This window comes from Armigeres subalbatus, chromosome 3 (assembly GCF_024139115.2).
Source record: "Armigeres subalbatus isolate Guangzhou_Male chromosome 3, GZ_Asu_2, whole genome shotgun sequence".
NCBI classification, from domain to species: Eukaryota; Metazoa; Arthropoda; class Insecta; order Diptera; family Culicidae; genus Armigeres; species Armigeres subalbatus.
Window position 1 is genome coordinate 144,060,427 of NC_085141.1, and position 27,698 is coordinate 144,088,124.

The window sequence follows — 27,698 nt, forward strand, 5'->3', positions numbered from 1 at the left end:
AACTCGCCGACCTCGGTACTACCGTCTTCACCGACCACGTGCTCGGCAACCTTCCTGGAAATCTCTTCCAGCTCACTGTGAACACTCATCACCTGTAGCCGACATAAGCTTAAATCCGTCGATTACCCGCCGCCGCGAAGGATTATCACGATTCGCGTTTTCCCGAAATACGGTTTTCAGATCCTGTCTACAGTATTGTAAGATAGACGTTCGGATCACACAAAAGGGGCAAACGAGTGGCTCTGCTATCTGAATTCAACTGACTCATCATGTTTTTATTACGTAAGGGGAACAACAAAAGTTCAGTATTCAATTGTTCTTGATTGACCAATACAAACCCAATCTAATAAAACTAGGGTGGTCCTAATAATTCGACTTTACAGTATATTCTGTTGGTGTTTTGAATTTTGAAATTGTGTGATCTTAGTAGAGTCTAAAAGAAAAATAATAAACTAATAAATAATAAAAAAATAAATGACTCACCCATGAATTGAATCGCCATGCCGTTTCCACTTTTAATCCTATATCTTCAAATTGACATTCTAGCATAGCTGCTAGAATTTGGAAATGAACTCATTTCCTATATCCAACCTGAATTCCATCAATTGCTTTCTCCGTTCACTTTGGCAACTTGTTAACCAAGACGAACCTCTGCCCGTCAACCTCACCCGAAAATTTCAATAACATTCCGCATGAACTCGTGGCAAGTGCAGAGGTATGTTCGGCTTGAAGTGGGCGAGTGATTGCATCATTACTTCCTCTCCTTCCCTATATTGACTTGCATTCTGACGTGGCAGGCGCCAGTGTGACCTAGCAAATGAGATCACCAGTACTTGTACATAATGTACATTGAAGATGAGTGCTAGTCCCAAGCAAACATCTGTTGGTGCTCTGTGCAAGAACATCTGATCTGGTCATAATGGAGTAGCAACTACGGGCAGTCAATCAAGCTCAGGCTCAAGCTCTACACTCAACTTGGATTTGGATATCGTACTGAACTCCTAATCACCGCGGCTTCATGTACGAGCTAACTTGCTTGTAATTCTGCAAGGAGAGCGCTAGGGTTTTTTTTAACCACATCGTTTCGACCACTTGCCGGAAATTTATTCCGCTTCATAAGTTGTCACCCAATCGAGATGTTTACATATGGGTTAATTATTGAACTATTTTTGGTATTTTTGAAGAAGAAATTTCAGATAGAAATGTGTTGTGATTTTTAATGTATTTTGATTCACATATTTGGAGCATGCAAATAAACGCAATATTCAAGTGGTCTTAGTGTTCTTTTAAATCGAAACAAATTTAAACTGTGCTTGCTTGTTTGGGAGGATTCATCACCGTGAGATTCTTGTTTGAATTTTTCATTGGCTTTTATCGGTGAGTACACACGCACTAAGCTCAAAGTATAATGGAGCAATCGAAAGCAACGAAGAATAGAACTGAAAGATATCGCAAGCGAGCGACAAGTATGAAATTTTTATTTAATAGAATGTGAAAGTGTGCAGAGGGCCATCAGAAAACAATATTGATTGAAATCGCTGTTATTTTGCCTAACGTCCACCCAGGAACGGCTTGGCTGATAGCGTGGAAACTATCATACCAGGCAAAATAACAGCAATTACAACATGCACAACCTAGTAACATTTTGTTTTTATGCTTGTTTCATAGCACTATTGGAGAGTAAATTATGGTCTTATGGTGCGTTATAAAACTAAAAATGTTACATGGGCGTTTGAAAACGGTTCTAGTGATCAGTGGCATATTTCCAGATATTAGGTTAGGCTAGAGAGAAATGTTAAGGTGATTATACAATCAAGCCATGTGGTGAATTTTAAATTCACCACTCGGTTTTCTACTCCTATTATCAAAAGATCAAATTTAGCGTAATAATTTTCGTACAATGCTGAAATTAAAGTCGATTGTTTAGCATGAGTAAGCAAACGATCTACGGATGTTTCATCCCCATGGGCGTTGTGGTTCTAAAAATTCGTGCTCTTGAAAAATCACTAGAAAAAACACGTGGTTTCCAAGATGGCCGGTTTGTGGCTTTGTTGTATAACCACCTTAAAATGATACTAGAATATATTCAAATTACTATCGTAACAATAGTAATTATTTCAAGATTACCTATTCTGGAAGCGCACTTGCATAGTCTGCACTGAGCTCCACATATCCTCACATCCATCCAATTGCTGCTGATGAAGTAATTCCGATAGGTGGCAGAGCTACTTAGGTGTATATGACAGCCAAGGCACGTATAAGCACCGCTATAATCGTGCCCAGACCGGTGTATGATATATGGCACTTGCGTAGCAGCAAATTAGCTGATTGATCAAAGATCGATTTCACAATTGTGTGACAATGACAATCGACCGAGCTGCTAGCGCCTGATTATGGAACGAAGCAATCTTCTAGGGCGGATGACATAAACTACGAGTTTTCTCTGTAAATGCGAAACATTGCTTTTTAAGTTATCTTCAGACTGAATAACATGTTATCAACAACAACATGGCCGGGGTTCTGCCAAATCGCACCAAGTGCCAAATCGTATCGGATATCCCTAATCGTCATAACTAATTATTATTATTATTATTATGGGACGTCTGGTATGAACACACGCGTCCTTATCACGCCATCCATGATTCAAATCCGAGTTACATTATTTGTAAACAAACTGAAAATATTTGATAAGATTGTCTGCATTTAATTTGAGTATCTTATGAAAATCAATACATTTTCTTGTAAAAAAACGAAATTTCAAAAAAAAATATACGACCTCCTCAGTGTACATAATTCTCAGAAAATCTAGCACTCGCTGGTTAGGTTACTATTTCTGTGCGTAAGGTAGTAATTTACTACTTCCGCATATTTTCTAACTGCAACACAACAAAAAAAAAAACATATTCACAATTTACTACAATTTACAATTATGAAAAATCACGGAAATAAAGTATAGAAAAAAGTACAATTATCAGTGACCCAACCGGTATGACAATGAACCGATAGGAAAGTGTATCAATTTGCCATTTGGTGCCACCTACGTCAATATGCGCACAGCAATATAAAACCACAACGTGACCCACTCATTGGTCAAATAAAATGGAAAAGAGTGAACAACAGTTGATGTGCACAGGGAAGGCAACCACCAGTCAGATTATTTGAACTGTCCGGACAGATCAACAAGAGAGGGGAAATTTGTTTTCATGCAGTTTTTAAATCAGAATCATTCTCCATCAGGTCTCTATTAATTCATTTATATTGTATTACTTAGATTCATTTATATTATTAAAAGTGTTTAAATCATGAAAGTATGGCAAAATTGTCCATCACTTTATTGTACCTATGGTACATTTGTTTGGTTTTCGTATCACATTACACATATGTACAAGAATCAGCAACTAGCGCGAAGGTTCATAAACGCATCTCCCAATGAACTGCTTTTTCCTATCAGTCAGCACTATTAACCTAACCCTTATTCACCCATAGAACAGGCACAGGCGCAATGCAATAATGATGTGGTCCACAGACCCACTGAAACCGGTCTTGCAAGTATAGCGAGATTGAGAGTCTGGCACTAGGTCCCGCCCGGCTTTGCCCTGCCGGTTCGCGCTGACATTGCTCAACTCTGCCGGGCGCGCGATGTGATGCTGTGCAGACGCCCCCTCTCTTTCGAATAAGGATCGCCTGTAAACTCGCTTTCTCAAGATGAGCTTTCGGTGTCGTTTGTCTGTGGCGAGCAGGCCACGTTCGTGAGAGTTTGGATTTAGTTTCGACCTTTTCGAATAAATAGCTGTGAGTTCTGCATTCTTGCACGATCACCATCATCGTAAAGCTGACTCAGCCTGATGCAGGATGACTTCACGAAGCTTGCTTCGGGGTTTCGTATGAAATTTCAATTGTTGGGGAGCAGAAATTCACTACCTTATGTCTTAACTTAAAATATTCAAATATTATGTTATTAAAACTAAATCCATCTAAGTGGTCATTGCTCGACAGGTTTAATATTAGTAATATTTAACTACATAATATAAAACCATTATTAATTATATTTTTTTTTCTTTTTGTTCCAGGTAATTATAATTTCAATGTTGAGCATTCTAACAGGTAACACAAATTATAATCAAGCATTGTGACGCCGCTATACTTGAGAACTAATTTTTAAAACATGAATGAAGGTCATATGAATGGTGTTAGCATGTCAAACAAAAGGTGCTCCTTCCTGCGCCTTAAATCAGTGGTGAAAATCACATCAAAACTTGTCATTATCTTCAAAATCGCCTAGTCCACAATAAGAACACATGCACCAGTTGTGGCACTATTCCTTATTTTATTTCCTATTATGGCAAATCCTGTCGTTCTCTTATATAAGAAAGTTGCTTCCCCGAGCGCGAGTGACTCAGTTGATGATTGAAAGTGAAATTTTCTCGCAAGTATCAGACATTTGGTTTCACTCTAGTGAAGATTTCTAGTTATTATTTATTTTCTCAGACTAAGGCCTGTGACACCCATTTTGAACGAAAGATAGTTGATTTGAGAAGAATTTTCTTCAAATTGAAATTGGCGATTATGGCGTCGGTAGCGGTCCCAGCAACATCAGAGCTGTCCATCGGTGGTGATTGCTACAAAAAATTGCCGCGCTGTCGTCTGAAGCCATTCAGTAGTATAAAGAGGAATCTTTTCGCAAATTCAAGTATCAAATTGAATTACCGTATATCAAACCCTCTTCTTCGTATAGTAATGGTCCGGACAAAAGACCGATTTTTGAATTTGTGTCTTTGCAATTACAAACTGCATGTGAGCAGGTTCTTCCCAGGCTTCCGAATGGGAATGACTATCGCAGACATCCTGGATGATGGGAAATAGCTGAGTCACAGACACTAATTGAAAATCAGCAAAATGTGTTTGAGTTCGAGATTCAGGATGTTGTCGAAACCTGGGGCCTTCATGTTTTTCGATGATTTTATATAGGCCATCAATTCGCCAGCTGAGATCTCCGACTCCTCCGAGAAGTCGCTGGGAGTAAGATGGTTGTTGTCTGCATGCTCGATAACGGCTGCTTCTTGTGGACTGACGATGTTCTGTACAAGATTATGTGAGCTGACAAAGTGACGACCTACTTCAGTAACCTTTTCCATTGGTGTCTAATGGGATCAAAGGTGGAATGGTTCGAGGCTTGCATTTTAGAATTTTGGTCAACTTCCAGAGCGACTTAGGTCAGTCTGGGAGAGCGTGGATCTTATTAGAAAAATCACTGTTTCTGAGGTCCATCATTCTGGCCTGTATGACTTTTGTCAAGCCATTCCAAAGGGATTTCATTGCAGGAAGCCCAGTACGTTGGTACAGTCTGTGAACCACGTTGCGAAGACGAATGAGATCTTTACTTACCTGACGAGCCGTTGAACAGAATCTATGACAAAAGGTCGAAAGGACAAAATGTCCCTTTGACGTATGTCCCTTTCGAACTTTTGTCCTGTTCGACGTTTTGTCCTTTCGACCTTTTGTCCCTTTCGACCTTTTGTCATTTTCGACCATTTGTCCCTTCGACCTTTTGTCTTTCGACCTTTTGTCCCTAACCCGTTGGAACATGCTGCTTTCTGGCCACCGAGATTGCCTCTTCGATTGCGCACAGCTGGCGGTCGATACTTTCTGGCATCATCCTGATCAGCACACATGTTGCACAAAAGTTTCTGTGACCCACATACAATCCAATTTAGTTACATTTGAGTTACTGCAACCAAATTGGTGTGGATTGCGCTGCTAAGGTTCTTCCAGATCGCTACCCCAGATCATTCCGTTCTTATTGCTTCCTGTGTTTCCCCAGACTTGATGTCTTGCATTCAGATCGCCGGCGATGATGTACAGCTTGACGATATCTCTGCGAAGGGCGGCCGATGTACCGTCGATCTTCTTGGCTTGAGTTGGACACGATGAGGGAGATTACTCCGACGGAAGTATTGGTATCGCTCGTCGGGGAGCCGGTATGGCTGGAAGGTTAGTCTCGTCGAATACTGGAACACGATTCCTTTTCGGGAGATACTCAGCGCGCTTAGGGCAACCTTTTGTGGTGGCCCTATGATTTTCGCCACAGTTAGCGCACTTGGGATCCGCTACCTCCATCTTGTCGCACTGCTCGGTGAGGTGGTGGTTACCGCACTTGTTGCAACGTGGGGTCATATGGCAATTCCGGGTGCCACGTTCAAAATTGTAACAGTTTGTGCACTGCATAACATCGCGATGCACAGGCCTGTACCGTTCCCAGCCGATGATAGTGTACATTTATGGTTCCGATCAGCTTTAGGCCCTTGAACGTGGTAAAGCTGGTCTCGGTGATTTTTTGCCCTGTCGTGGCGAGCATATTTATGGACCCCGAGGTCCTCGTTGGCCGGCATCACCATGGCGCCCTCGCTGCACAGCCGAAAGGTGCACTTCAGCCCTTTTGCGATTAGCTGGCAAATTTTCGGATGCAAATCCGGTGGATCGCCCTGAACGAACACAGGCGGGCACATCTTCTTCTGGTTGCACATGCGGCAGCTGCGATTGCTGCTTCCTTCTCTTCGGCGGGTTGCCATCATCGTCGATTGGCAACGACGAATATACGTTGCACTACAAAAGCTGCTTGGAGGGGTTACCCGCGTCTCCAAGTGCAGTGCGCTTCGGCACCTTTCCCGCGACCGAATCGGCCACCGAGTCTCCCATGACGGGTCCGGGAGAAAATAACGCCAACGCGACGAAGCGAAAACGTAAACACAGCGAACGACAACATCGACCTTTTTGTCTAACCCCTGTACACCGACCTGCTAAAATTGTGCCTGCCCGGATAAACCGGGTCCCTTATCCTCCTTGCCTCGATCCCCCCGGGACCACGGGATGCTTCGATACTTCGGTGGGGGCTGTACTCATGCACTTCTTCTAAAATTCCGGCCCCTAGCTTATGCTATATAGTTCGCCGACTGGCTGGCTAATCCACTGCTACTCGATCCCTCGGCGGTCGTGCCACTAACTTCCTAACTCGAATCCTCCTGACTCTCCCCGGCGTCGAGGGTGGTCCACCAGTTCCGGTGAAGGAAGCTTCCGCACTGATGGTGCCCCGACTACCGGCGGCTATCGCAGGGGACGCTTTCGCGCATTGCGCCTACTTCGTCTTCGGATTGCAGAGGTAGTCCGACAGTTCCGGTGGTGGATGACGTCCACACTGGCGGTCCCCACATACCCGAAGAGCTTTCTTCTTCTTTCTTCAGCAGGTTGGCTGTTCGAGTGTCAAGGTTGGTCCGCTGATTCCGGTTGGCAGAAGACTTCCGGTTCGCCGGCGCCTCGACGACCCGAGGCCAGACACTGCTCACTGGACTCACACTGGATTTTCTCCCGAGACTACGCCTATTCGCTGGTCACTTCTCCATCTACGCTGCAGCTCTGACAGAATTTTCGTCACGAATCTGCTGACCACATTTCACGTGCCTTCTTCGTGACACATTCGCTCTGCGATGTTGTCCGCCCGTAGGGCAGGCATTTCTCTACGTAATTCCGCAAACCTTGGACAATCGAATACCACGTGTTCTGGAGTCTCTTCGACATTCTCACGCTTTGGACATAACGGTGAATTAGTATGTCCAAACCGATGTAAGTACTTCTGGAAGCATCCGTGACCCGACAGAAACTGCGTCAGGTGAAAATTCACTTCACCATGCTTTCTGATCATCCACACCGACAGGTTTGGGATGAGCCGGTGAGTCCACCTCCCTTTCTCCGTAGTGTCCCACTCTTGTTGCCATCTCGCCATCGATCGGATTCTCACCTCCTTCCATACGTTTTTGGTGTCTCTTCGCCGATAACACTCGATTTTTTCCTCCAGGGTGATGCAGATGGGTAGCATCCCAGCGATAACGCATACTGCCTCTGACGATATCGTTCTATATGCGCTCACGACTCGAATGGCCATCAGCCGGAACACCCTTTCAGCTTTTCCCGGTTCCGCTTGCCCCAAGCAGGAACCCCATACCGCAGTATCGATGACGAGACACTAGCTAGCAGACGCCTCTTGCTGCTTCTTGGTCCGCCTACGTTTGGCATGATCCTCGCTATTGCGTTCATTGCCTTCGCCGACTTTTCACAGGCGTAGTCAACGTGGCTGTTGTAATTTAGCTGATCGTCGATCATCACTCCCAAGTGCTTCAGTGATCGCTTCGAAGCAATCGCATGGCCTCCGATCTCCATCCGCTGGATCGCTTTGCAGTTGCTGACTAATAGCACCTCCGTTTTGTGGTGAGCTATCTGCAGCTTAACACTGCTCATCCAGCGCTCGATCATGGTTATCGTCTCCATCACCAACACCCTGTGTGTGCGTGTGTGTGTATGTGTGTGTCTGTGCGCACAAAAATGTCACTCATTTTTCGGGCATTTATCCTTAACCGATTTACTCGAGACAAGTTGCATTCGACGGGGAATCTTGTAAGTTGTATTCGAAGGAGAATTCTGCCCTATTGTTTCCTGTTGGAAATCGGGCCAATGGGACTATGGACTCAAAAGTTATGACTAAAATATAATTTTACATACGCAAAACCCAAAACGGGCACATAACTTATTCAATTTTCTTGCGAAAAATTGCTTTCGGCGGAGAATCCTGTCTTATTATTTTCCTGTAAAATATCGACCGGATCGCACTTTGAGCTTGATTTTTGCTATTTATTTTTTTCGATATTAGATTTTTTTTATATAAGTTGCTATCCGTAACTCAGATTTGCTCTAGTTTGACGTTTGACTACCGCCATCTGGCTCGTGATTTGCCCAACTAACTGAAATCAACAGATGTCGTTAGTGTTTGAACGAAGATCAATTTGATGAGTGAATGTTCAATGTGTCATGTCTGTTTGTCTGTGCTAAAATGTCTGTTTGGATTACGAGCTTTATAATATTAAACGATAACATAATATGTAAACTTTGACATCAAGATACTGATTATAAAATGAAAAAGCACTATATTTGGCTTATATAAAAAATTAGCGCATTTAGACTTCTGATTGATTATTTGTACAATTGAAATATCATAATATCAGATTCTTTTCACTATTTTACATTACAACATTCCAAAAATGAATATGTAGAAGCTACGGTGATGGCTTCTACCAACAATCTGATGACAGTTACGTCTAAATTTTGCCACTTGTACTGTCGATACATTTTTCAGCGACAGGTCATTAATTGTTTTATATTTATGAAATAAATGCATACAAACATATATGATGGAAATAATGGGATCTATCCCCATTAATTGTTGTTTCGACCTCTGTAGCTTTTCGCGATACATTTTATAATAAGCGAGAAAGGCATCATCACCGCTAGGTGAATTAGTCTGCGTTCTTCTAATCTAATAATTTAAAAACAGGAAAACAGTGAGACAGAATTCACCGTCAATTGCAATTTGTTGTACATAAATCTATTAAACAATGTGCTTAAAAATGAAGTATCGCTCATTCACAATTTATTGTAATAAGCAAATTATGTTGCACGCCGAGTCGTTTCTACTGAAGCGATAAATGTTATAAAGTTGTTCTTTCTAATACTTTCGTCTTCATTACGACGAAATCGAGATTCGTACGAATGAAGTGAATTAAAATGTGTGTCGTAGTACTTTAAATGTGACGATTGTGGATTGTTTATTCATGTCACGCACAAATTACATCGAAAGTAGTTCGATAACCGACGTTATATGTCTACGTTAAAAGTTAAATCAGCGCAGCACATCAAAATTCATCGAACACATTGCGGAGCATTTACCGACTGTCGTTGATGTTTCTTGCCTTTGAATCCGTATCGTGTTTGTACCAATGTATGTCATTCGATTATTCTTCTTTAGCTCATTGAGTTTGTCGTTTGTAGAGTAAAACAGTAACAACTTTCTTCAATTATTGTATTCAACTATTGCAAAATCGGCACGTCAACGATCTCTTCAGTTGCTAACTTTCTGAACTGGTTGCTGGATCATCGAAATCAATCCATTCCAATGCTTATTTTTTTCCTATCAAAATTCTCGCTTAACTTTTCAAAAGGACCTAAGTAACATTTTTTTCATGAATTAATTTGAATAGCGCAATCAACAGAAAAACATGAAAGCTTTTGATTGCAGTACTCAAATTAAATCATGAAAAAATGTTACTTAGGTCGTTTTGAAAAGTAAAGCGAGAATTGTTCACTAATTAACGATCAATCAAGATAAATTGTTTTCGGGTAATCACAGCCATCACATTTGCTTCGTTCATCGTTCGCTCAACTCGAACTGTTTCAACAACGAACCGCAAAATCAGCTGATGATGATAAAGCGGTCGTTGCTTTTGATTGGACATAGCAGCAGCTTTCCGCTTTGTAAGGGAACAAAATAAACCGAAATCGTGTACCCCAAATGTGTGTACATATCCCGTAACTAACTGAGCTGTGACCTACCGAGTGCGCTCAGTTCGCGATTTTATCTACTGTCTCAATCGGCAACGGTTGTTTGATTCGGAAGTTGGCCTGATCAAGAGATGAAAGTCGTAAAGAAAATCATTGTTAAGCTGCACCAGATCATATTTACGACATAACGGCTGCCAAATATCCAGCGAAGCCATGAATCCTCAAACTAACAAATGTTGTGTTTTGCAGCTACTGCTTTACGGTTGTTTGAACTAATTGACGACATACAAATATGCCATTTTTTTATGTGTGAATTCGGTTTTTTGCGTAAAACAGCGAAAATCCAGTGGACTCATACTTAAATTTTCATACCTATAAAGGGTGAAGGATTTATGTAAAATTAGGGCACATTTTCTACCCAATCGGACATGTTCTATTAAGGAGCGAACGGATACCCCAAATGCTTTGAAACACTCAATATCAACCCCCAGAAACTCCTAGTCTTGCCATCGATTACAAAAAGTTGCCAATTTTAAGCCGAAAATCTATGAATCATAATCCTCGTTCGCCATCAGTTATATTTCTTTGTGTCGGGCTCCTGGCTGGTCAATAGACGATCGCGCACACTCGGTACCATATTTGGAAAGATCTCTGTAGTCTCGGGGCGACTACAAGTGTCGGCAGCCTCAACCCGGAGACCAACTTGGTCTGTCCATCATCGGAAGGTCGATCACAGATGTGGACACCTCATACCAATTCCGTCAATGCGGTTCAAGTGGTCGATGATGACCTACCTACATGCTGCCGAAATCCCATCGGGAGTAACCAAAATCATGCCATATGAATTAGTTGTCATGGAGTGACTAACCGCAAGAACGCGTGGAGATCTGTGCCCCAATCCAAGCTCAGCCAAACAGGTTTCAATGTCGAGTCTCGCGTCACCAGCCAGCGACCGACCCGTGTGCCACCACTACGTATAAAGTTGAGCATTTCATGAAGGCTGCATCCATCGTTGTTGTGCTGTGAACGTAATGGAAGTGAACCGACTCGGTGGAGGCGAACATGTTGGGTATAAAGTTTACATCCAAATAAGGAATAATCTGTTAAATTGAAATTAATAAACAGAGGGATCGAATGGAAACGGAGAGCAACGGAAAAAAACGCATACTCGAACGAATGATACCGACCCGGCAGTTTGTGTGCCGGTGATGAACCGCGAGTTGCATTCAATGACGCGAGGGAGGCTGCATGATCGTGTGCATTCGCATTGTGTGCATTATAGAGTCTAGGGGAGAACGGGGATAGCACTGTAATAGTATCAATGGACGTTTTGGCTAATATTGGTACATAATAAAAAATAATCTTCTGAGTTTTAAGAACTCATGAGGATATTTAAAATTTAGGAAATATCCATTATTTATGTCACGCATCGATTGGCCATATTCATCCCACCTTTTACATTATGTCTCACTTTTTGTCATAAAGCATTTGCATATTTTGAATGAATCGTCACTGTAGTAATTACATAGTAGGCTGATTAGGGAATAACATAGTTTGACACTGACGAATATTTCATTATGTAATTTTCGATAACATCAGAATGCTTTGGTAGAATAAGAGCCGATTGATGCCTCAAGTGAAACTTTAGAAAATATTTAAAGCTGCATTGGAGGGATTTTTGATGGAATGTCAAACCTTACAATTGCTGCCGAAAGTTCTTTTAACCCTGTTTCTGGTTCGCAATTGGAAAGCAGAAATTAAGAAACGGTTCCTTTGTTCGAATCGAGTGAAAATTGTAGAAGCTCCAAGCACGATAGCGGATCTATCGCTGCAGGTACCGATGCTTCAAGCCCAACGAACGCTGCTGCAACCGCTGTCAAACCATTTTCTGAAACGTTTCCGAATCGCATTGTATGTTAAAATGGAGACAACAATCGTTCTGGTCAAGGACTATCTTCTGTACAAGAAAGCAACCTTGAAATTATCGAAAATTCCGCTCTGCTTCAAAATTTAAGGAGCTGTAGTCCTGTTTATGGCCATTTCGGTGCTGAAGACATTTCGAAGATGTTGCCGTCCTTTTCTGGACATTCTGAAGAAGATGTGAATCATTTCGTAGCTGTGTTTGAAAACTCGAACTCTTGGCGTGAGCGATTTCATAATGAAGCTAGTTATCATCCGTAATTTGAAAGGGATAAGCTCAATCCTGGTTACATGCTCAAGCGGATTTCATGCTCAAAAATTGTGTAAATGTTTTCGATTCTTCTGAGTTTCGAAAGCGTTTGAAGAAGAAGATTTAGTCAGGTTCAGCGGAAACATTTGCTGATTATTGTCAAGCCAAACAATTTCTTGCACAAAAACTACAGATGTCTGAATCGGACCTATTAGAGCTTATTATTGAAGGAATTCAAGATCCGCTGTTGAAAAACCAAGCCAAACTTTCAAATTTTAAAACTGTTGCAGACATAGTCAGAGCTTTTCATATGGTTGATTGTTATTCTAGTCCACGTTTATCCCCAGCCATGTAATTAAAATGCTTTTCTTGTCATCAAGTTGCACACATTGCAGCCTTTTGTTGGAAGAAACGTGATGCTATGCAGAGGAAAAACCGACGACGAGAGAACATCATTAAAGAAACCTAAATTTTTGACGGCTACTATAAAGAATGACGTTATAGGAGATGGACGTCAGGGATTGATAGACTTTAATATGGCGTTATTAGTGAAAATAGACTTAAAATATTAGGCATTTTTAGCGATACATATTATTATTCAAAATATTAATTTGTGAATTTAATTTTGCATTTTTGCTGACATGCACATTGGACTTTTCGATGCCATAATCGGATGAGATATAATCATGCATCCTAAAAGCTGAGCTGAGGGTATTAAAACGGATATTGGTAATAAAATCTTTTCTTACAAAATGATCAAAGAAAAAAAAGGTGCGGCCTGCGGGTCATTGAGTAAATGTAAGTTTTTGTTTAAAGAAATTGATTACTTGGGAATATACAATGTTTCTAGAAAATTATAATTTTGATTTAGAGTATCGGGATGGCTCTACAATCCAACATGTAGATGCTTTAAGTCACCAAGAGACAACGATTAAAAAGTGCTAAAAAGATGAAAAAACAAGAATAATCCACCTAGCGGTGGTGTCTTTCCCGTTTATTATAAAACAAGAAAAACACATAAGAGAGGTCAAAATTGAACTTTTGGGAGATAGATTCAGATATTTCCATCAATTCATATTTATTTGCGTTCATTTGAATGCATTGCAGCAGTTTTTGAAAAAAAAAACCAACTTAATTCACCGAGTGGTGATACTGCCTTCCTCGTATTTAGCCAAGACACCAACCTTATATGGCGCTTATAAGGTTCGATTCCATTTTCTTAATAACTTTTAAACGCAATGGGCGATCGTTATCAAATTCAATAGTGATCAACCAGGCTTTGTCCCCTGTCGAATGCAACTTGTTGCGAGAAAATCGGTTAAGAATTACTATATGAAAAAGTGGCTAATGTTTTTCGGTTTTTGTATGCACACACACACACACACACACGGACAGACAGACATTTGTTCAGTTCGACGAGCTGAGTCGATTAGGATATAACATCATGGGTCTCCGAGACTTCTATAAACAGTTCGATTTTGGAGTGAAATGATAGCCTTTCGGTACAACTTTGTTGTACGAGAAAGGCAAAAACGTTTTTGAAAAAATACGGGGGACCCTTGGAAAAATAAGGAAAAAAACAATGTTTTTTTTCATAACTCCATAACTCCGAAAATCAGGTAAGGAGCTGTACACAAATTACGTAACGTAGGGTTGGCCAAATTAGGCACTAAGGTGGCCAAGTCCGGTACACTTCCCCTACAACTAAAAATATGAATATTGTAGGGTAAATGATCCAATAGTGGAGGAATTAAGTACGTTCCAACACTAATCATTTCCCCAGAATAAATTCAAATTTTATTTCACTTACTTTTGATATGTATCCGAAGGCTCTTCGCTTCTATTTCAATAAGAAAATACTTTCGTTGGTAAGGACATCATAATTCAAACCTACAATTTAAACTCCAATTATTGGTTGATTTAATTTATTTAATTCTCATCTAAACCGATCACACTGGATCAACAATTTGACACCACAATGTACGATCCGAGGCCAACTTTCTCCATCCTCGAATGCGCCCCACGCTCGTCAAGTTATTCTGTACCTGATCAGCCCACCTCGCTCGCAGCGTCTGGGTTGCTTTCCGGAAATCTTAAAACATGCCCTGCCCACCGTACCCTTCAAGCTTTAGCTTCCTTCTGGGTACTGGGTTCGCCGTAGAGTTGAGCGAGCGCGTGGTTCATCCTTCGCCACCACACACCGTTCTCTTGCACTGCACACTGCCTCAACTACTCCAACTACAATGCAAGTCCTCCTTGAGCATGTTTCAAGTTTCATGTCCGTAGTGGACTACCGGTCTTATGAGCGTTTTGTACATGACACATTTGGCGCGGGTGTAAACATTGTTATCAGTCATATTATCCAATTATTGATACAGTGTACCAATATTTGCGATAAATTTTAATCTGCGTTCCTATAGTTACGAATCCCATTGTTTTCTTACGGGACCCCCAACTATAGGTACACAACCGATGTTTACCGATTTAGATGTTCTAGCAAAGTTGTTTTAGCTCGGTTCGGATATCTACAGATTTACTTTTTGTTTGTCAGTGTGGGTTTCCGCGTTTCATTTGTATATTTTGAGCATACCATACTACCTCCACTATTGGTCTATCGGACTATCGGAACTTTTACCCTACCACTCATAGAAAAATCTACTCCTCAGCTTTTTTTCCGTCGCAACTAAAAATAAGTGCCAGCGGATTGTCGCATAAGAAGAACATATCTCCAGAGTAAAAGCTACTTTGATATGTTTGCAAATTTTGCCAACACGTGGTGGAATTTGGCAGTGAATGCTATGATAGCACGTTCTATTTCCAATGCGGATGTATTTTACACATCAATGAGAGCTTTGGAAAATGATTACGAAAGTTGTCATTTTGTTGCAAATTGTGCTTTTTCATGGTGATTTGTAGCCATCTTTGTGAGTCTACCGAACATCATAACATTTTGCTCGAGGAACAGTTTGGTCGATCAACCGTTCCCCAACTGATTCGAGTTACCAACGACTTAAACGGAACAAGTTTGTCTTATACGCAGAAGGCTAACTTAATCCGAATCCAATCCAAATCCAACTCAAATTCTTCTTCTTATTGGCATTACATCCCCCACTGAAACATTGCCGCCTCGAAGTTTAGTGTTCATGAAGCGCTTCCACAATTATTAACTGCGAGGTTTCTAAGCCAAGTTACCATTTTAGCATACGTATATCATGAGGCGTATATCGGGGCCCTCCTTAGCCGTGTGGTAAGACGCGCGGCTACAAAGCAAGACCATGCTGAGGGTGGCTGGGTTCGATTCCCGGTGCCGGTCAAGGCAATTTTCGGATTGGAAATTGTCTCGATTTCCCTGGGCATAAAAGTATCATCGTGTTAGCCTCATGATATACGAATGCAAAAATGGTAACATGGCTTAGACTACGTTCAGATTATGACCTATATCACTTGATATAGCGAATCTTGACATGAGATGCCATATGCATTATTTCCAGTGAAAACTAGATGTACAAACATTGATGTCAAGATGCTCTATATCAAGTGATATAGCTCATAATCTGAACGTACTATTAGAAACCTCGCAGTTAATAACAGTGGATGTGCTTAATGAACACTATGCTGCGAGGCGGCTCTGTCCCAGTGCGGGGATGTGATGTCAAGAAGAAGAAGAAGATATCATGAGGCTAACACGATGATACATTTATACCCAGGGAATTCGAGAAAATTCCCAACCCGAAACTGTCCCAGACCGGACTGGGAATCGCACCCAGCCACTTTCAGCATGGTTTTGCTTTGTATCCGCGCATCTTATCGCACGGCTAAGGAAGGTCAAACGTTTTAAATTATATCCAATGCAAATTCAATTCAAATCCAATCCAAATTTAATACTAATCCAATTCAAATCTAAACCATATCAAATTCAAATTCAATCCAAAGCATATTCAAAACCAATCAAATCCAATTCAAATTCATAGTGATCCAAATTCATAGTGAGGTGCTCCGAAATACGTCAAATAAATGTCGAGCCCTCGTTTTCACTTATATAACATATTTTTTCCTTTTTTATTCGGTGTTTGCTTATGATATCATATATCAAACACCTAAATTTGATTTTTAGGCTATGTTGGTAATAATTAGAGTTCTTTAAAAAGAGTAACGTCATGTGTCACGTTGGACAGGTCTCCTGCTCGTTTGGAACGCGCATTTGTATGGAACTGACAGATCATTCCCTTCCAATTTTGACACATGAGGGCACTGTTTTTATATTAGTCAATGTAGGGTAAAATGTCCAATAGTGGACCCCCTAGTAGCGGAGTTTTGCTCTTCCTGTCATACGGCTTAGAAATTTTCAAAATATTAACTCTGTTTGATATCTAACAACAAGCTCTGCATCTGCTCTTCACGATACATACATAAAACACCAAAATACACGGCGTTATTCGTTGAAATTAACATTTTAAAGTCTAATTGAATTCGCCCTTTAGTAGACCCCCTGGGGGTCCATAATAGGAAATTGCTTCCCTATAGTCGACACTTCATTTGATTTTCATGTCCCGTTTCGGGACGTTCTTCTTCCCTATTATGGACCCCTCAAAATATTCCTATAATGGACACTCTCGTGTTTATTTTTCATAGAATTGTAAAAAATCATCTAATTTGACTTTCCATAGCATTTCCAACGAATGTAATCAAATCATAGGGCTTTAAGGTAGGTTCTCCCGATAGAATTTCATAGCGAAAAGTTGACATTGTGCAATAATTATGCAAAAATGGCTGGAGGGTCCACTATTGGTTGGGGGTCCACTATTGGTCACTTTACCCTAGTATTAATAAGAATCATTATTTACCAAGATAATGTTTGCACTTGCTTGGGGTTTTCTAACCATTGCAACATAGGTATTTGCAACCTCTTCTCGACGACAAGACTTACATTCATATACACCTGCACCTGCCACACCAACATACAAAGGAAATTTAACTGATCTAATTATGAGAACGAATTTTGTGTGACCACTTTTCATTTCTTTATTCAAAGATAAATTTAGAGCCATGACAAGAAAAACCGGAAATGTTACACCAGTACGGAAAGACTGTGTTCAAACACATATCTACCCAAATCTCCCCTTTTCCACTACATGATTGCTAGTTAACGCACCCGATGAGACAAACAAACCAGATTTTCACAATCAGCCAGAGCAACCCCTGTTCGTTCGTTGATTATGGTTGCAACTAGAATGCCTGTAGTTATGTTATGTGTGCCTCAATACTTACGTATGTAATGCGGCAATAATTGGGAGTATGAGGCAGATGAGGTTGTTGCGAGTGCATGGGCTATAGACAAAATGAGGCCGACGGGGCAGCAGAAAATAAATAATCGAAGCCAAATGTGATGATGAATGGTTGCTGGCGGCGACGGATGCTGAGGCACGCACATGTGACGTGTTTGTTGTTACAGCAACGTCAATCTTTGGAACTTGGAGTGTTTCTCCTGTAATGAAGATTTTTTTTCAGATTCACATCCTCTTGGATATTTCCTGCACAGATAGGAGATGTTAAACAGCAGCATTTGCAGGGAATCAATATTCGAGCAACGCCTATAACAATATACTCTTTGTCATCAACAGAGTTTGTTACTGACAAACGCACCTAACGACAAACCTTTATCAGAACCCGAACACAATATGACAAGAATCATTTACCTTGCATGATCTGATATTTCCAAAAATACTATGCTTATTTTGTAATCATTGTTTGATTCTCGAAAATTTTCATAAAAGTAGAAACTATGATAGCATAAAACCGAAATTTTCTCTTGAAATAATGAAAAATAACGGGTTGAAAAGTTAGCAACGAGATTGTCTTCTTTTTTGTTGCTGACAAATTTTTTCGGATCTTTGTCATTATTATCTCCGACAAAAACAAAGCTTTGTCGTTGGTTCTCTTTTGTCGCTTGTTTCGTATGCGCATTCTAAAAAAATTGATTCCCTGAGCATTTGCATAGTTAAACTTTTTTCTTGCAATTCCAGAATACCTGGTTTTACAGCTCGTGTTTGAGTGATAAAGGTGCCTACCTTTTAATACTATGAAGGTAGTGTTAAGGCCATTATAGCAATCAAATGAGTTGCATAATAGTAATTTGTACAAGTACCGTAATTCGGGGGAACATTGATAACCTGGGTAACATTGATCAGTTTTTTCAAGAAATTAACAAATATTATTTCTTGTTATCACAATTATTTATTGTGATTGGAGTATCATAATCTTGACTAAATTTGCTACTGAATGATATAATCTTCGGATGAATTTGCATTAATTTTTGAACTCACAGCAAACTGCCAAAAAAGCACAATTACAATTTTCGATTCCTTCCTGATGAAAATAGGAAAATGTAATCAAAACGCGATCGCTTCGCATTTGGTAGCCTGATTGAAAAATAAATGAAACGTGATAGGGGTAAAAATAATCTTACGCCAACAAGCAGAAGACAAACAGTTTTTCTTTTTTTTTAGGGAATTTCAATCTTTGAGAGATTAGAAACAATTACGCTCGCTTGCCTTACTTTACATGGAGCTTTTTCTAACTTGCGTGGGGTTTGCTGAATCAACAAAACCTTCCGGCAGGATTGCCTGATGGAATGTTTTTAAGCTCGATGGTCTTAGTGGAACAGATCTGTGTGGAATAGAAACAAACGCTGTTCTTCGTAGCATAATCTATTGGACTTCAGGACTAAGCAGAAGACATCTAGACTTGATTACGGTTAATAAAGACTAAGTAAAAAATTCTAGTTGAAAAGTATGGACTGTTATATTTTGTTATATTTTGTTATATTACTTAATTCAAGTTGCTAACCCGACCAGTCAGTCATAACAAAATGTTATCACAATTATATCAATATGTGTTACAAATAACAATACTTGCAATAATTTTGTTAAAAAATCTCTGTCAAAGATGGAGGAAAGAAAATTTCATGATTGTCATAACATGATTATAACATAAATAATGTGTTATGTTCAATTTTAACGAAAAAAATTGCCCACATTTTTGGTAGATAGGAATTTGAAAAAAACGAAGGTACTACCTTCAGTATAACTTGAACATGCATTCAAAGTTGAACCAGCTGGACAAAGTTAATTGCCTACATTATGGATAATCATAATCTTTTCAATAGCATAATTTGTTATAGTATAAACTATTTTCACCACATTTTATGTAACACATCGAGTTATATTTTTGCTCAATCATTAACATATTTAGTAATATTTTTGTTAAAACTTTTTAGTTATTTTAACTACTAATGTTTTATAACAATTGCTGTTATTAAAAACTGCTGTAGCAGAATAACAAGCTCTGATATAAATCTGTTACTATCTACTGGTCAGGAAGCAGTACGACTTTATGAACACTCTTCCTCAACGCACTTGGCCGATACTTGCCTGATTTTCTCAAAATTGCACGCGACGTACTCTTCAGGAAAGGTACCACCGCTCAAACGGGGGACTTGATTCTTTATGAGTGGATAGCATTGCGAACTATCGTTTGGCGCGGCCGTAGTGAACGAAAATGGAAGAAACGTGGCGACTTGGAGTTTGAAGGTGTGACGAGGCAAGCGTCCTGTAACAAGATATTAACGCATTTGCCCAAAAGTACACGCGGCGCTCCTCAGAGGAAACGACGCACCGCACTTTTTGCTGTCCGTATACTCGATTCTTATGGGGAGATAGCATTGCGGCGTTTCCAAGAGTGCGGTTGTTCCTTTCGAATAGGAAACGCTGCGTGGAATCTTGTGCAAATGCGCTTTTGGAAACATTACAACAGCCACGCGGTGTATCGTATTGACAACTAATGTCATATTCGGCCAAATGACCCATTCGGCCAAATGACCTATTCGGTCAAATGCCCTATTCGGCCAAATGTAGAGGTGTGCGCCGCCGCGTCACGTTAAATACTAAAAAATATGGATATCCGAACAGAGTCCTTTACATAACTTTGAAAATTTTCATCTATTTTCAGAACAAATATTGCTTTTTCAATTAGCATGATTGTATATTCCGCAATTGCTAGTTGGTTTTTAAATCAAAACGATGGTCAATATATAGGATGAAAAAACAAATATTAAATCGACTATCTGTGCTACAAGAGAGGTGGTAATGTACAGGAAATTGCCTTGAACAGTGAATAAATCAGAAAAAATATATTTAGCTCTTTTAGTGGAATGTATTCAACCGTCTAAGACGAATTAAGTACCACCAGTTAACTGGTGGAATTAAATGGACAGTACTTAATTCGTCTTAGACGAGTGAATAAATATTTCATTTTACATTGCTACTTCCAGACATCCAGCCATCTTGCCCCATTTGTTCATGTTAGAGTGTCTAATTTTCGGTCAAATTCATTTATTTCAACACAGTCAGTACAACATCACCTACATTACTTATAATACTTTCACTATATTAGGCCGTTACAAATATTTAAAAACTATTTTGTCCCCCCCCCTCTGATTTTACAACATATAAACAACAAAATAAAATTCGGATAATTTTGAGGATTTTCAAAACATTCTTTAACAAATCCGAGGAGTGTTTTTGATTTTTTTTCATTTTAATATTTATTTTTTATTATCCCCTCCTCGGAGACCAGTAGGACAAAATGTTAATTAAAAATTTGTAACGGCCCTACTAAAAATGGTTAAATTTTGCATTTCTCTACGAGATGACACGTTTTAAAGAAAGTGTGTTTCGCATAAGGAACAATGGTGAAAAATATTTTACCTATAGCCATACTCTACCACAATGAAATTTTTCCTCCTACAAAGTCATAGTCTCCAGTTTTCGCGTAGCATTGATATTGACATTTTTCGCTGGATTACTCCAACCAAACACACAACTAAGACCTACTGCGATGTCTAACGTCCAAGCATCACATAGGGGAGTCTGGGGAGACTTGATCCCCTTTTCTGATTTCCGATGTATCACAACCAAACATAAATAAACATACGCGATTTCCGCACAGACTCTTTAAGAAATATAGTATTTAACTATATTATTTTTGATGTATGACAGTCCCTAAATTGTTGTTATTGATCCACAATCGACTTTTTGGAGAGCTGTCAAAAATCAACTTTTAAAATATTCGGAGGACATTGATCCCTCTTCAAAAACTTGCTTTGCCCTCAGATTTTTAAATATTTTCATTCAAAATACGCGGAATTTTCGAATTACATGAACGATTTTTGTTACTGAATTCGACAGCCCATGCTATTTTAAAATTTGGGTATATTTATGGCTGTGTGCTGTGAAAAAAAAACGAAAGCATTTGGTCATTGTTATGAAAAGTAGTTCAAACTTTGCGTGGCCAATTAAAAAATCTTTAGGAAGGTCAAAAGATACAAACCGCCTTGCAGAATAAATAAGGTTGTCAATCCAAAAATTAACTCACCACACATAAAGGTCATTTTTCTAGTGGATCTAGTCTAGATCAAGTCTCCCCGGGGATCAAGTCTTCCCACCTTCCCCTACGCTTCAAATTTGCATTTCAAGAGTTAAAGTACCGTGTAGCATAAGAAGTCGTCTACAAGCATCATACTATATCCGATCGATTTCCACTAGGTGTAGTTTTCGAATGCTCCTTCGTTGTAGAGTAATATCCGTTCCCATCTAATCACGCAAAATATTTGAAATGGCTTCTACACTCCGATTGCCCAAACGCCTTTCAGGTCATTGCCTATGGTCACCATGAATTTCTCTTGGTATGGCTTAAAGGAAAACAATCTACGACACATCCCACCTACTACTAGTACTACTCCATCCTTCACGATATTGCAAGAAATTCTCTCGAACATCACTGTGATCCCTCGTCAGCAATCTTGCTCACCGCTAACAAATTTCCTTTTTAGTGCCGGAACATGATAAACGTCCTTCAGTTTCACGTCAACTACTTGACCGTTGCTATCGACAGTTTGACTCGAAAACTTAGAAATGGTCTAAATCCAATGTATAATACAAACAATCAAGCCTACTTCGACGGACAGCGAACGCGTCTTTTTGAACTCGGCGAACATTTGATCCGGAAACTCTACTTTCCCATACAAACGCAAATACTATTTGCTTTTTGAAGTCAAACCAAGGATCGATTTAAATTGAAATTGAATTTAGTTTTAATTTGAATTCTGTATCATCTGGCCTTTTTAAAATATATAGGGGAAAATACCTATTCTTGGCAGTCTAAGACATTCACCAAATTGAATGATAAAAATAATCAATAATTACACTAAAAAACAGGTACAGTTTAACTGGTATACATTTGTATGCTCTTTCTTTTATGATTGGTATTCACTAAATATAGCAGCTTTTACCACAAACTCAGTAAATTTAATATAAAGTAACAGGTCAACGTTTCTTCTATTGGCATAGCAATTTCTATTATTAGCAATGAGTTTGCTCCCTTTAGCAACTAGACATGGAAGTAGAAAACTGGTAATGTATTGGTGCCAAATGCTGTTTGTTTATATCCTCCAGTAGTAAAATTCATTCATATTAATCGGCCGCACGCTCATCTCGCTTCACTCAATTTTGGAACAAACTTTATTGTTTATCAAAACTGGCTTAACACAAAACATGAATTTTTAGCTTTGGCATCAATTTTATGTCATGTAGACAGATAGGCAAAAGCATTTAAACACATTGTAAAATAAATTTAACCCTTATGCGGCAGACGTGAATGGCAGATAGGGTACTAGTGTATTCAGATATTGACATTTCCATAACTTTTACCATTTTCAACATATTTGAATAATGTTGGCAATTTTGGAGAAGGGAACTTATATGCTTTTTGTCCGCTGCCAAGATTTACATATTTTGTCTTTTGTAATGCCTTAGAGTCGTAAGCAAAAGTCTATCAACCAGTTTCAAATATACAACTTGCTATTGCGGTCCTTACGTGATATGTTTGTTTCATCAAAAAAAAATCTTGGTGGTTGTGTACAAGACACGACCGCTCGACGTAAACTACTTAAAACCAAATCTATACACATAAGAATTAATTTTTGTCTGTCTGCCCTTATAGATCAGGAAACGGCATGAACATTTGTATGTAGAGGTTTTTGGGAACGATAAAGATTCTTATGATGGTATTAGACCCCTCATCTTCTGGAGGGGGACTCCCATACAAATAAAGTACAAATTTCTGCTGTAATCGAAAATTAATCTAAAAAATGGAATCCAAATTTGCAAATTTCGAATACTTCTTTTAAATAATGTAAAAAATATATAATTAATCAATTTTAGGTGAAACGAAGCTCGTCGGTTCTGGTAGTATAGTATATTAACAATATATTCTACCTCGTAAGTCTTCATATGTTGAATAATGGGCAGCACTGTCCTATCCAGCCGCTGGAGCCACCCCATTCTTACACTACGTTTCACAGTTGAATAATAGATAATACCCTAAAAGTAGGCAATTATTTATGGTTGAAATGCGCTATGTAGGAACGGGAATGGTTATGATTTTTTTTGATGAGCTTGGAAAGTATTGAAGTTGCAAAAGGAAAACGGTCCTGTCAGCCACATAAGGGTTAAAATACTACGGTGTTACTATCACTTTTGATATTGTCAGATTTTCTGGATATGATACACTACGCGGCGTTTGTAATGTTCCCAAATGGGCACTTGCACAAAACTTCACGCGGCGAATGACTGTCGAAAGGTACGGCCGCGCCAAACGATACACCGCAATGCTATTCACCCATAAGAATCAAGTAAACGGGGTGCAGAAAGCGCGGTGGTACCTTTCATGAAGGGTTCGCCGCGTGCAATTTTGAGAAAATCAGACAATATAATGCATGGTTTGCGTAAAAAATATGAAGCATTTGTATTTTAACACTTTTTTAAATAAATGCCATCGCCGGATATTTTGTTCGTATTTTTGCTAAAATCAACTCACATAGAATTGTGCGTGGTATCTCCTTAGCGTGTGTTTGATATGCTCACAAACACATTCTCTCGCTCTATTCCGAAGTGTGCTGCTGTCAAAGAAAACGAACAGTCCTGATTTTATTTAGTGAAACATAGAGCAAATATTGCTTAAATTTGCTCTTTGTGGTGATAATCAAGTGGTGATAAAGTGTAAAAAGTAGTTTACGTACTTAATTTGTCGTGTCATACGCAATTAAGAGGAGAAACAGGCGATCCAAAAAAGTAAGTAACAGTTTGCTTTTCGTGCGCTGCTTTCTTTGGCAATGCAATAATGGCAAGAATTTCGTAGGTGCAAATTTGTTTCGGTGATTAACACATCAAATCTTGCTACTTTTACACAAACAACTTATTCAAATGAAAGCTAAGACTTAAAATTGTGTGATTGAATCAAGATTATGTTCATAAATAGTGTATGTTTGCTGGAAAACGCATATATTGTTGAGGGTGCCAACAACTGTCGCACCCTGCCAATGCCGTATTCTACCCTACTTTACCACTAAACTTCGAAAAAAACTTTTCAAAACAAAAAAAAATAATGTTTTTAAAAACATCGAAAATTCCCGGGATCCTAGAATTTTCATCCCGAATCCCGGGACACCATAAATGGCCGGGAAATGGAAACTCTATACTATACCGCCGTTATACGCATAACTGTCCCATGTATATAGGGAATCCCTGCAAGCATGGGACAAATATGCGTATAACGGCAGTAGTTTCAGCACAATAATCTATTCGTCTATGATTCTAGCAGATGATTCATTCAACTGTCTAGGACGAGTTTAGTACTTTCCATTTAACTCCATTTAATTCTTTACAGATACGTATTTCGACCTCACTTGTGAGGCCACCTTCAATGTCTCATACTTGACTCAACCTTGTTTTGTGTTGATTTTTCGTATTCATATGTACATTTGTATTCATCGATATTATTTTAAACTTTTCTTCCCTCTTTATTGCAGATCAACTCCAAATACAGCGAAGAGCTTGCCGCCGAGTGTCTGGAATGGATCAAGGAAGTCACCGGCGAACCCATCAACACCTCCGGCGAGATGGACAACTTCTACGAGGTGCTGAAGGATGGCGTCCTGCTCTGCAACCTTGCCAACGCGATCGAAACCGGCACGGTCAAGAAGATTAACACCAGCAAGATGGCCTTCAAGTGCATGGAGAACATTTCTGCCTTCCTCGAGGGTGCCAAGAAGTTCGGCGTACCACCACAGGAAACCTTCCAGACCGTTGACCTGTGGGAGCGGCAAAACCTCAACTCGGTGGTCATCTGCCTGCAGTCCCTTGGCCGAAAAGCCGGCAAATACGGAAAGCCATCGATCGGCCCGAAGGAAGCCGACAAGAACGAACGCCAGTTCAGCGACGAGCAGATGCGCGCCGGTCAGACAGTCATCTCTCTGCAGTACGGTTCCAACAAGGGTGCAACCCAAAGTGGTATCAACTTCGGCAACACCAGACATATGTAAGAAAGCATTCCGCCACCTCTTCCTTATGTGTATTCGTTATTTCGCGTAGACTACTCCCTGCGATCGCAAGCGATCAATGAGGATTCAAGTATAAGAACAAACAGTTAAAATTCGTAGACAACGACTTTGGCAGCAGCAACCCATGTGGGTAAACACCATCGGAAATACATGTTTCCCCCTTAGTCATCGTTAGAAGGCAACCGTTGAATTTTACCTTCGTTATAAGTTATACATCGACGATGTTTATTAAAACTAAAAAAGTTCTAAAGTGCATTTGACCATTCGAGTAGGCCTTACTGTTAGTATTACCGACAAAAGAGATGAAACCGTATTTAAAAAAGATTTATGGATTACCTAGGGGCTGTCTATATACCACGTGGACAAGTTTTGATCAGTCTAATATACTTCCCTCCCCCAGCGTTGTCAACTGCTCATGTAAATTCTTTAAAATGTGTATGAACCGTGGAAATTCTCCATACTTCTTCCTTCCTTCCTTCCTAAACTGTCCACGTGGCATCTGGACAACCGCCTAGATATCTATTCTTTGTGAATAAAATATATGTAGATCCAATTGATGCTCTTTGCAGACAATAGAGTGCTCTTAAAGTGAACCAGAAAGTAGGACAAATGGGTGCAACGATCCAATCATTCCAACCTTCAAATAACGATAATGCATTTAAAGCAACAAACCATTCCAACTTACCGACCTTTGGTGTTAGCAACAGGTGTAGCCTTATAGCCAAATTAGTGCGTTTACAAATCCGTTATACTTACAAAGGATAAACGATTTTTGGTGCCATCGGTAACCAACCAACAGAGGTATTTATCAATGTCTATTTAATAGAAAGTTACAAATGAAAGTCGTGCGGTTATCTTATGGTTGCTGAAAATTCTACTTTTGATTTCGACAGACAGATACAAAACATAAGGGCCTTATACATACACACAATCCGGAAAACTATATGATTTTGGTAATAGTATTTCCGTTGCTTTTTTTTACATTTTTTCAAACATTTAACAGTGGGTGGAACGATGAGCGGGGACAAAAAAAAGTTTGCCATTTCTGCCTTGAAAACATTCTTTCCTTCCTACTAGTACTATTTATCAGATGTCCCGAAGCAGGTTTTTCATCTTTGCTATAACTTTTTCGTGTTTTGGATAAGTTTATATTATTTAAAAATAAAGATTTAAATAGATGTTCATTGTTTTATAACTTTCAGATATCCGAAAGCATTGGAGCATTATGCACATAGTGGTAACACAATGGTAGAATGATTTGCTTGATTATGCTGAACAATCGTCTTAAATCTCAGCACTGTAAACTACTATTAGGTCAGATTTTGATTTTTTTTTCAATGGGAGTAGAAAAACATTTGGAGGGTTTGAAATTCTTCACAAGATTAATTGTATAACAGACAGTATCCAGCCCTTTAGACACCTGGTATAACTCGTGATTTATGCGACACCGCCAGATACCGTTCTCCGGTTTACCTTTAACGTTCATGGTTCGTGGCCGTATAAAGACGCAGGAAGCATCAGAGTAGTATACAGCGCGAATTTAGTCTTCTTTTGCAGAATACGGGACTTAATCCGGATACAAAGTCCGTAATAAGCCCTATTTACAGCTGTAATACGCCTTTTACCTCGCGGGTAACATCGTTATCGCACGTCACCAATGTTTGAAGATACACAAATTCTTCTACCACT

The 27,698-nt window shown here is 39.6% G+C and overlaps 1 protein-coding gene across 1 annotated transcript in view; it reads left to right on the forward strand.

Annotated features, from left to right (window-relative positions):
* The window catches only part of LOC134219280 (myophilin-like), an 86,567-nt gene extending 59,380 nt beyond the window's left edge, over positions 1-27,187 (forward strand). Inside the window, exon 2 of the mRNA XM_062698007.1 lies at positions 25,479-27,187. Within this exon, the coding sequence (XP_062553991.1) occupies positions 25,479-25,991 (513 nt within the window). The 3' untranslated portion in view covers positions 25,992-27,187. The remainder of the gene's footprint in view (positions 1-25,478) is intronic.
* Positions 27,188-27,698: the final 511 nt, after the last annotated feature.